The sequence below is a fragment of the Olea europaea genome, unplaced genomic scaffold (genome assembly GCF_002742605.1).
Source record: "Olea europaea var. sylvestris unplaced genomic scaffold, O_europaea_v1 scaffold2339, whole genome shotgun sequence".
Lineage (NCBI taxonomy): Eukaryota > Viridiplantae > Streptophyta > Magnoliopsida > Lamiales > Oleaceae > Olea > Olea europaea.
In genome coordinates this window covers 145,536-158,105 of record NW_019241504.1, presented here as the reverse complement: position 1 = coordinate 158,105, position 12,570 = coordinate 145,536, and the positions used below count along the sequence as shown (strand labels likewise).

General features: G+C 34.5%; 1 protein-coding gene across 1 annotated transcript; it reads right to left on the bottom strand.

Annotated features, from left to right (window-relative positions):
- Positions 1-6,577: 6,577 nt before the first annotated feature.
- LOC111381606 (NEDD8 ultimate buster 1) lies at positions 6,578-11,776 on the bottom strand. Its single transcript, XM_023005405.1, is given in 11 exon segments — positions 6,578-6,909; positions 7,424-7,517; positions 7,591-7,693; positions 8,048-8,125; positions 8,214-8,395; positions 8,638-8,740; positions 8,845-9,032; positions 9,521-9,556; positions 10,064-10,160; positions 10,437-10,559; positions 11,472-11,776. Coding segments are annotated over 11 exon segments (1,641 nt in total).
- Between the last annotated feature and the right edge of the window lie 794 nt (positions 11,777-12,570).

The window sequence follows — 12,570 nt, the reverse complement described above, 5'->3', positions numbered from 1 at the left end:
TTTATCATTATTTTCATAACTTCTTGTGGAAATAATCATTTTCATCAAGATTCTCAATTGAAAGTTATAAAATAACGAATATATCATTCTATTTGAATTAAAAAAAAAAGAAAAATTAAAAACAAATATTCAACTATACTGCCAAAATTTTCAAAAAAGTACAAATAAAATTAAAATAAATAATTAACATTTATTTTATTTTTTTTAATTTGGGAATATAGTTGCAATTTAATTTTTATTTTGTTATTTAATCAAGAGAGTATATTCGCCAATTTACAGCTTTTAATTGAAAAATAATGAAAATGATGATTGTCTCAATGTAATGTGAAAATAAGGATGAAAATGTTAAAAAATGAAAGGTAAAGATGTTTTGCACATGAATATTGAAATGTATTGATGTTTTGTACTAATTACCTTTTTAATAATTTATTTGGATTTATTTAAAAAAGTTCTTTAATTTTTTTTATTTAAATAAGAAGGTATTTTTGTTATTTATATTTTTTTATTGAAAAATTGGATGAAAAATCATCTTTTCATAATGAAAGGTGAAAATAAGGGTGAAAATGTTAAAAAATAATAGGTAAGGACGTTTTCACAATATCGTTGAAAGATAAAGACCCAGGTCGCATACAGCATGTTATTTTCTCTACATAAGACGCCATTGCTGAATGATCTCCGTTCTTGTTCAAATTTAGGGTTTACAAAGAAGAAAATAAAAAAACTAAGATGAGATTAACATGGAAGTGGTGGGCCCTACTTTTCGCCATTGACCTCTTGTATGATGTTGTCTTTTCCGATCAGATCATCCCGATTCATACAGGTATATTATCACTTTTTGCTTAAATTTGTGTACACTCGAAAAATTTAAAGTATTTATATTATAGGGCATTGAAAAAAGGATTAGTTGAAATGTGGAAGTGCTAGCTGTGTAAAAATTCAAGCTTGACTTATATTTTGATTGCTGTTAGTTTCATCTAGATTCTTGTACAGCGGAGACTGCAAAATGTTATGAACATTTAATGTATTGACCACATGGAACATTTAAGTTCATTGAAGGAAACAATTTTCCATTCAAGAGTGCTGGTTTGGTAACATAATAGGGAGTGATGGAATTCTTTGTTCAAATGCAGTAGAGCATAAAGTTGTAAGTCTCAGTAATGAATTTTTTTGATAGAATATATAGGCATTATCAAGACCAAAGAATAAGCAGTAATGCTATTGATCATGACTAGGTGTTTATTAGTTAAGGTTAAGATCAAGATATTTGTGTTTGAATTAACGGTAACTATTTTAGGACTGATCTTATATATATTTCAGCTTAAGAAATTATTTAGGTTGGTTCATATTTATAAACTGTTTATATACAATCAAATAACTTTTTATCCACACATTACGAAAGATCCGTAAGTACCACTCACTTAATCCACCACTTATTTCCATGTATTTATAATTTAAACTATTTATAAACAATTCCCATATATGCTCTTAGGTTTCTTATAACTTAGGTGACTAATATATTGTTCAGATGCTCATATTGTACAAGTTACTAATGGAATATAAATGTGATAACTGGCAAATGGATGTTCCTGTTAACTGTCATTCTTATCTTCATTATATCATGTGAATGAGGTATTATTCATTTTGGCTTGGTCTTCTGCACATTTGTTGTAGTTAAAAAGTTTGCCTTTTAAGTTCTTAATTCATCATTCTTTGAGCTTATACACATTTTTATGCCATCTTGCTTTTCATTTTAGGTGAAACCTTTGGTCTGAGCTCTAGAGAGCCGAAGTTCAAAATTGAATTCCATGCAGAAGACTCGCCTTTCCATCCTGTATGTGATATATTAGTTGTTGAATATTCTTGTTTGGTTGTTCGCGCATTTGTGCTAATTGGAACTGATGGAATCTCAACATTCAAGATTAATTAAAGCTTCTGGACACTTGGCCCTAAGCAACTTACATTTGGTTTTGCGTCTGTTTTCTAGAAGCCAATAATACACTAGTTACAGATTATGATTCTCTTGTCTATGCTATCAGTTTTATTAACTCTTACCTTGTGGTAGATATTGAACATGAATTTTGAACATAAAAGAGTATTGAGGAATTAGCTAATTATCGCAGTGATTCGGTCCTTTTTTGAATTATTATATTTAATGATTCTAAAGAGGGTTTAGAAAGTAAAAGAAGATAAGCACAATTTTCTCTTCTGAACTTTGCAGTACATGTATCAAACACAGAGTTAGAAACTGAATAAAAAATACTGAGCAAGTCACTAAATATCATATCACTGCAATTGTGTCCTGTTTCAAATCCTCATATGTAATGATTTCTTGAAGGGAGGAAAGGAAGAGAACATAAGCACAATCTTCTCTTTTGAGACCTTTCGTTATACATGTGGACATTTTACCCCTTTTAGTATACCGTTTGTTAATCTTTTATGGAGAAATGGGAAAAGTTGAGGATCAGGTCAATTTAGTTTGTAGTCATCCCATCTCCAACTTCAAGAATATATCGAGACATGAGCGCACTTTTTGGACATTCTACCTCGTCTTAACAAAAAATCTAGAATTCTCATGAGACATTAATTACTCTTTAACATAGGACATGGTTACTATTTCACAACTTCTTGTTCATATGTTGTTGAAGAATTTATAGGAAATGAGGATGCTAAGATGGAAGTGTCTGTATATTAAGAAGGATAAGATAAAAATGAGAATACAAAGCCAACAAATAGAGGTAGTACTAGTTGAGGATAAATTAAGGGAATGATAACTTAGGTGGTTAGGACTTGCTTTGTGTAGTCTCGGAGAAGCTCATCTCCACAAGAGTTGCATAATTTCAGTAGAATGGGGTAGATGAGGGAGGTTTAGGCTATAATTAACACCATCTATTGTGGTTGCTAATGATCTAGTTGCTCTTCCATTAGATCTATCTGAAAAGCATATAGAGTCGCAAAAAAAGATTTATGTAGCCAATCCAAAATTTATTGGACTATGCTTAGTTTGTTGTTATCTTGTTGCTATATTTGGTCTTTTTGGTGCTCCTTCTAGGACTTGATTTAGAATGCTTGTTTTCTATATGCACATTTCACTTTATTTTATATTTAGAAGAAGGAAAGGCAATTGTAAAATTGAGTTGTATTGGTGAATTTGGAACAGAGGAAGGATTTGATATCCATTCATTTCAATTCTACTTGTTTTGAAATCAATTATTTGAGTAACATAGTAATATGCAAAGGGGCTACCGAGTTCATACTTTCCCTCTCACATTCCTATGTGACCCACTCCCATCCCCCACAAACAAGCTACTTATCACCTCAGAAGCAATCCAATCTTCGATAAACCTTCTTGGTGAAAACCTACCCCAAACTCAGTGAACAGTCATCTGCGCTACCTTGACTTAGTCTTAGCTTTGCCCCCACCTAATCTTTAATCAATCTCTAAAACAATTTTCCTTGAAACATGGTGTTCTTGCCTTCTGATATTCACTCTATTATCGCTGCCTGTCCCCAGACCTCCATCCTTAAAAGATATCAAGTGATATTTGTTGTGATGTTAGTTTGTTTGTTTTGTGTGTGTGTGTGTGTGTGTGTGTGAGAGAGAGAGAGAGAGAGAGAGAGAGAGAGGATATGAAATCCACTGTTTTATTTATTAAATCAACCACAGGGGATCTTGGAGAAGCATTTGAAATTCTCTATCTTAATCCTTATATCATGAGGGACACAAATAAGAGATCAAAGTAGGCTTTGACTAGAAATAAACCTACATGAGCAAAGCATTCTTTTCATATATAGAGTTGCATTGTAGTTTTGTGAATGTGGTATGAACATCCCTGGTGCCCTATTTTGGGCATGTATTTGTGTCCTTAAGGATGTGTTTGATATTCTGTAGTGCATAGTACTGCATGGGACAAGGGATATTATTTCAATTGTTTTTTTCCTTATCATCTCCAGTGTCCCATCCAGCATACCAAGCATTCCATAAATAGTCTCCACTTATCAGATTCAAGGAATACGTAAATAACATCTTTCATAATCTAGTTACGCTTTTGTAAACTGTAGAGAATCTTGACTGGATAGCTTTTGGAGGGAAGAGTAAAGTTCCTGCATGGCATCCGTGGTGCTTGGGTCTTAGGTATTTTAACTGTTTCCATGTGCCGATAAAATTGATGTGTGTGATTTTCTATTTTGCAGGATGATGATCAAGAGTCTATGGTTATGCCCAACAAAAAAGGAGAAAAGTTTCTCTGTTTTTTGCCTAAAGTGGAGCAATCCAAGGGCAGAATGCTAGTTGCTGAACAGAATATTAGCAGTATGATTGTGGAATCTGAGGAGCATTTCCAATTGAAGACTCCAGATGAGCTGCTTGAAGTTCTTAAGGGTTGCTGCTTTATAAGGGTAATGATTCTCAACCATCAAAATAAAGAAACAGGAAAACATTGAAACAAACTGGACCACCTTATATCCTTTAGTGATGATTAGAAATTTCCTTATTTCTTTGGGAACTACTGATATATAAGCTGTCTTGTTGATATCCTTGTGAAATTTGGTTACTCTTTATTTTTAACTTTATCTTGGCTCTTTTATGATGTTGCCCGTATATATGCTTACCTTGCCAAGAAAATGTAATGCAGCAAGAAGGATGGTGGTCATATGAATTTTGTTATCAGAATAAGGTGCGGTAACTTCATTTTGAGAATGATAAGGTAACTTTCCTAAACTTACAAGAGTATAGATTGCTTTACGGAACATGCTTTAGATATTGGATTTATCCTTGCTGCTCAAGTTTTTCTGAATACTATGCCTGCTGCGGTATGTTGTCAATATAGAAATTCGGAAAAATGTTATCACAGTACTGAGTAACTGTGATCCAGGAATAACTTCTATAAAATCTTGTGATCAGAACCACAATGGGCAATTTATTCTACTTATTTGATTTATTATATCAAGAAATTACTCAGAAATTGATATTAGTCTAGAGATTCTAAGACTGATCATGTATTTCTTCCTAACTGTTAATACTTTAATACTGGTATAAATGATACGGGAACTCTAATATCTGGTAGTTGGCTCAAGAATTTATCTTGGGCATGTATGATGCTAAAGCTACAGAAACTAGCAATCAGAATCTTTCTGACATATCAACGCTGAAAGATCCTCGTTCAAAAGATGCCTCTCAAAGGTATGAATTTCAGCTGTACGGGTTAAACAGATAGCATTGAAAAGGACTAGTGCTTTACAAACTGATAGAGAAGAACTGTTGGATAGATATGAAAGTTACATTTTATTATCTTGACATTCAGGTATTATTCTCATCTGTTTACAAATGGTACTCTCTGTGATTTAACAAATCAACCTCAGGAAACAGAGGTATGAAGTGTTCCACTTTATATACGTCTTCCCTTCCTTAATAATTGTAATGATTCTAACTTCTCAATTTTAATTTTTCAGGTGAGATTTGTTTGCTTAGAGCCCAGAGCTATGATAAGTTCTTTCACCGAGTTATCAGCGTGCAAGTATGCACTCACATTCCAATGCCCAACGCTTTGCAAGCACCCGTAAGTCTCTCTCCCCCCTACTTACATGTCTATGATGATTTGATAAGTTATAACCACATTGAAGTTGTCGTATCCTTGTGCAAATTATTCCATGAAGAAAGGCCAATGTCGCACACAATTCACTGTAATGCTCTCCCAAAAGATGAGAAGGAACCAGAGATCAAGGAAGAAGGTTCTCAAGATGGAAACATAGAAATGCACACTGTTGATTCTGAGTATCAACCTCTTCTGTATTCGGAGCAAAGTGCTACATAAAATGTAATCTTTTGGGGAAATATGCCAATCCTACAGATGACCGGATAATGTATTTATTCGAAATCACAGTTACCACACTTTTGAGAATTGGATGTAGACAGCCAATATTAGATTAACCTACTAATGTTTAATTTTTGCCAATGGGCTCAATTTTACACTTGAACACTTCACGACATGAATCATTAGGAGGTTGGACTTCTATTTTCAACCATTACAGCTGCATTGACCAGCTTTGCGAGCTAAGGTGGGCATGCCTAGCCAATCTCGTGGCAGCCCAGCCCAACTCTCTTTTACACCTCGAGCTCAGTCTTACTACCAAACACCATTGCCAAACGTTTGCTTATAGCTTGGAAATTTTAGGGTTAAAATTCGAGAAGACAATTGTATTTGAACTATATTTCTTGTTTTAATTCTGAAGGCTATAAATTACCACATACAACTTTTTGTTTTAATTCTCTTGTATATGTGTTTCTTACTTTTTATGTGGGGTTCGTGCCAGCGTTTCATTTGCTTAAGAAAGTTGTGCAAGAAAAATCGAATGAAACAAGTATACATTTTGCTGGTGTCGACGATCTTGAAAGAAGAGAGATCAAGAACAAGTTATAACATGTGCTACTGATGTATAAATATACCCCTCAGAGAATTCCATTGGGTCATATTTCTTCTAACTTTAGCCAACCACTAAACCAAGAAGACAATAGTTGTAAATTCAAAGGAGAAGTTCAATACAAGTTAATAAATATGAATCTATAGCGTCATCAAATTTCTCAGCCAGCAAGTTTAGCCAAATACTCATTTATAGCTTCACCTTCCAGGGTAATATCAATGTCATAATCTGAATACGCATCTCCTTTCTGCAATTCCCCAGTCAGTTCATCCTCCATTTCTGCATCTCGATCCTCGACTTCCTCCCTATTTGATGGACCACCACCGTCTTCTTCCAAACTCGTTTCTAAGCCTTGCCCAGCATCTAAACCATAGATGTTTAGCGATTGAACTGAAGGATTTGCACCAGCTACTACTGCATTTGCATTGGGTTGTCCAAGTAAATGGTTTAGTGCTTGTTCTTGTGTACCAAACCAGCGAAGAGCTGCATCCACTACAAGACCAAAAAACAAAACAAAAAGTGAAGACCTAGAAGAATATCTTCAATGGTGTACCTAATACTTTCGAACAACTTGTCAAAACTACAACTTTTTCCATGATTTTTACTGTGTTCAAGAACAAATCCAATATAGCATGTGGGTCTCAAGTTACATATTTTCTATTGCAAGGTAACAAAAGAAACGATACAGAAATGAAATGATAAAAAGCCCGACTTAGACATGAAACATAATGAACATAAATTTTCATCTCAACTCAAGGAGTAAATGTCATTCTGTGTGTTCTACTTGAACAATATATCAATCTAGTTCTATTTGTTCAAGTCAGAGGCCTAGTGCAGAGAAGTGTACTTTCACACATTTAATGCTCGACCCAACATAGACTATCAAAAATTTCGGTAAGCTTGTAATTCTAAGAAAAATTGTGGGAAATTTGGAATAAACTTATCAGTTAGTGAGGGGAATTGATAAATGTGTGAAAAGTAGCAGCACCGGTGGCTTATTACGTACCTATTGCTCGAGGGAAACCCATGGATACAAGTTCTTCATTCGCTGTGGGTATTGCTCGAAGCAACCTTTTCTTTTTCCTTCATTCAACATCAATCTGCAAAATGAACATTAGAATGATTGAATTTTACAAATAAATCCAATAAAAAAAGGTATTCATGCACATTTACCTGCATCACCGAATTTGTTTCGGGGTTCGTTAAGTCATCCAGAGCCTTCTGAGTATCATTTTCATTTTTTCGAAGGGCTTCAGCAGCAAGTTCTTTCTCAAACCTTCAAATTTCAAGAGGAAAAAAAAAATAACTATCAGCATATTTCAGAAAATAGATCTGAGTTCAAGGGAAGTAAAAAAAATTGTATAAAAAGTCGACATATGCCAATTGGTCCAGCGCCACACATCATTGAAGAAACTATTTCCTGATCGACTACAGCACATCAGCACATGCATCTTTGGGACTCACTACTCAGTACCAAACATGCTACTAGGCTAAACTCTTGTTCATATTAGCATCCAGTACTCTCCATTACTACTTACCAAATATGCTACTAGTGCAGAGACGGAACCCCATACAATAGATATAAACTATAAATAGATCATGAAAGCCGTGTGTGACGGGACCTACTTACCCAATAGAGACCAATTCATTTAGTTTTTGTAGATCCACAGGTTTTCGAAGAGGAGTCATTCCATATTTCTTCTGCTCCCTGTAATTGAATATTTTGTAAAGGTCTTGCTGTTATGAAAATGGACGAATAAAAGACGACGAGGTCAATGCCAAAATATAAAACACACAGAATCTCTTGTTGTCGTCTATGATCCTCCTCACGTTTTTGCTCCTTCTTTGCCTTCTCCTCAACAAGAAAATCAACAGCGCTACCAACATCCTGATTGCTCATGCGAAGGGCCCTCTTTGCATCACGTGCTTTGTAGCCCATGCTCATTAGTAGCGACAATGTTTCGTCTGTAACTTGAAGCTGTTGGAGAAGCAAGATGATTATTATGAAAGGAGATAAAAATTGGGAGGAAATTGAAAGAAAAAAATCAAGAAAATCTGGCAAACCAAAAACCATGGCCCTTGACAAGAAGGGGAAACAAAACAATATTAGAAAAACATATTTTCTTATAATTTCCACAAAATGAATTCTCGTATTTAACTATTATTATTGCACAACAGCATATGTGGGGTATCACTCGCACAAAGTTTAAGCCAAGTAACCTGGGTGTATTTAGCTTGTACAGCAGTCAGGGCTTCCTTGGACTTTTGCAACTGTCCATTGTGATATGCAATCACTCCTTCCAACAGCTGCAGCCTCAAGTACCTAATTATGAATGACAAAATTTTGTTAGCTCAATGCAGTACACCAGGACAGTTCTTAACAGCAAAGAACAAAAAGTAACAGACGGCTCAAATAAGAATATTCACAGGGCAAGCTCTGGACAGCGGCCTCCTTGGAGAGCCCTCATGCGACTAGATTCTTTCCCATGAGCATGCTCAATCCCTTCTCTAGCTTTTGTAAGGCGAATACCAGCTACTGAAAGCCAACTGATATCATGGAGCATAAAATAGCACCAAACCATGTCTATTTGTAAAATTGAAACGTTGTCAACCATCTAGAAGTCCAAACACAAAGTTGAGAAAGCATAAGACAGTTGCAGAGTATAATTTAGTGGCTCAATACAAAATAGTCTGGAATCCAAAATGGGATGAAGCCATTAACAATGTGCATTAAGGTGTCGCCGCTCTTCTATATGATGAAGCAAAATGATTCCTCATCTATTTCCAGCCATTCATAATAGGTAATTTATTCATTGTTGAGGTTAACTTTAAGAGCAGCTTATAGCCTTATCTACATTCAATTGATGCTTTCTGCAACGCTAAAGATGTAATATCGAAAAGATCAACAATAAAAGAGATATTTACTATATCTGGTTTAGCAAATCTATTATATAATTGAGGTGAGTTTATGACTTGAAATTTCATTCAGTTTCAACCTTACCACAAGCGAAACTGCTGATAATGAAAAGGTTTGACTTCAAATTTCAAGAAAAGGAGAGAAAATTCTCTATACAAACATTCTATTTAAGAAACAATTTCTCACCTCAATGACCTTGTGATTGCACAGAGAGAATGCCTCCTGTAGGTAAGAAATAAAGCTCATTTAAGTAGGAACCATATGGTATACAAATTATAAATTTCTAGAAGAAATTAGGGAAAGAAAAAGGAAAAGTAAAGATAATTGAAAGCATTGCAGGCACAGGTCAAAAGAGATAAGAGTGTGTTTGGGAAGGAGCTTCTAAGCACTCCCAAACATGCTCATATTCCCTCGTACACATCATAAAAAAGAAAGCCTGGAAAATTTTTGATGGTGATGAAATTAATATATGCCCTTCAACATTTTAGCATAAATAAAAGCCTTATAGAGACATACATAAATTCACAATGAAAAGCACAGTCAAATTACAGTTTGCCACAAAATGCTCAAGCAAGCAGAATTAGTATTTTCATCCCAATTTAGGAATACCCATAATATGCCAAATCAAGCTAAAGAAAACAACATACATACTTTTTACAAGCGTTATAATTTTGAATGTCTGAAAATTTCATCAATTATTGTCTTGCATGAAGTATTTTAGACACTAACCTCTCCTATGGTGAGCACTTCTAGTGCATCTTTGTATCGTTGCCTTTTTATCAGTGCTTTTGCATTTGCATGAAGCATGAGTCCCATCATTACCACCCTGTGAATTGACAATTTAATCCCTTGCATCCATAAGTATTTGACCACAGAAACATTATGCATTCCACATTAGGGTTAAAGCCATTTGTAGTTTTGTACAGAAAATGGCTACCCTGGCTTACAGATGTGTACGTGGTTGAAGATGAGCAGTTAGATGAAAAGTGTTTTTTGTAGAAGATGGTGTGAGATGGTGCCAAGCGTAAATTTTGTAAGACAGGGTATAAACGGGGATATACATGTAGCATGATTGTCCACATTAAAATATAATAAATCATACCGTTGGTCAGTCTCAGATCCCAATTGCACTTTCTCTCCACTCTGATTTTCCAGCTCCAGGTTGAAGTCTTCAACTGGTAATGAACCATCTGCATGTCTACTGGCCAGTGAAGTGGCTGCAGCCCTGTAATTCCAGTCATGTTACCAACTAAAGAAGCCATGCATAATAACATGTCTACAATGAAGCACGGGACTCATAAAACAGTTGCAATCTGCAAATTTTATCACCATCCTAATCTACTTTGCGTTCAATATTAACATGAAGTAAACGCCATAAGTTGTTAAATGAATTAATTAATCAAGTCGAGTCACAGTTTACTAGAAGTACAACAAATCAGTCATGACTTTCAATTCAAAATAGCTGTCTTTATCTTGAAGATATCCATACCTACCGCCTGAAAAGGGGGTGCACAGAGATGTCAAAAAATGCCATTCACCACCACCCCTTTCCTCCTCCTCCTCGTATGCATAAACTCATTGCATAGACCATTTTCAGAACCAAAATATCAAAACAATATCTATCATTCACTTGGATCATGAAAATTTCATTGTACCAAAAAACGACATGAATAAAAGTTCAATTTACTATCCGCGTGCAAGGTTAAGTACCTAAAAATGCCGACAATACTCCAAAGTCCACAATTGACAAACAAAAATCCACAGCATACAGCAAAATCATCATACTCAAAACCAGAATAAAAAGGAAAGAGAAGGGGGGGATCCAACAAAAAAATTCACCTATAGACCCACGCAGGAAGCCATGCACATCAGAATTGACTTTGATAATTCGATTTACCAAGAACCGATAACTGCCTTCAAATTCTACTCTTAGAAGAAAAATAATTATAAACTTGACGGTGTATAAATCATAATTAAATTTGATCACGTAATTAAACAGACAATCCACCTAAGACCCAAATTTTAATCACATTCAACTTCCACAAAACTAAAACGAAAACGCATAATCAGATAACATATATATAAATAGATTCATCACGTGGGATTAAAAAGATTAAGAATATAAGGAGGCACGAACTTGAGCCGGGAGAGTCTCTTCGAACGCTCCTCAGCTAAAAACTCCTCCTTAAGAGACTTCCCTTCTTGATCAGTCGAAACCTTTGAAGCCAAAATCTTGGCATTATTTTTTACACCCAATTGACTCAATTTCTCAGTACCATCACCATCTCTCAAAACTCTGCCTGCAGATATCAGGTTTATGCACTGTGGCCCAACTAAGCTTGATTTCTTCGCGACTTCTTCTCTCAAAGTGGCCACTATCCATTCATCAAGTTCTACTTCCAGTACTCCACTCCATGCCCCACCTATCCTCAATTTTCCCATACCCATTGAAGGTCTCTGTGTGAGTCGTCATTTAATTGATTATTATAGGAAGAAACTTAGAATTTTTCATACGTTTAGTCTATATGTTTCTTGGGGACTAAGATATATGGTAAAATTATGTTACATGTACAACAATCCCCATTGATAATTAACCACGCGAAGCCGGAGCCATGCTGAATAAAAAAATTGTAAATCCCCCTTCCCGTGATTATGTTATCAAGTCAGATTGTACAACTAAAATAATTCATATTGATAATTGGAAGTTTTATATTTGATAGATTTATGTGGGTACAAATAAAAAGTTTTTTTTCCCCTCCTTTTTTACTCTCTATCGGATTAAAAAATTATAAAAAATTATTCAAACTTTTAAAATAACTCTTTGTTGTAAAAGAATAAGATAATTATCAATGATTATTTAATACCCCATTTGGCACCCATTTTTTGAAATGAAAATTAGTGAAATAGTATTTTTTTTTTAAAAAATGAATGGTTGAAAAAGAAGGAAGATTTTTCGATTTACGTGTAATATTATTTTATTGAAAATTGTGTGATTGTAGATAGAAGAGAGAAACAAAATGGAACTTAATGGGGATGAAACGGGGCTTTAGTGTTATCAAGATACATAGATAATTGTTATCTTTTTTAAAAGATCTATTGCATTCCAATTGTAACTCTTATTTTTTACCCTATAAATATGGGTCCGAATTCTCAATAAAAGATATACTTGACTTTTGATTCTTATATTCTTTTCTTTTTTTCCCTCTTTTATAATATTTTTAACCTTAAAATAATTT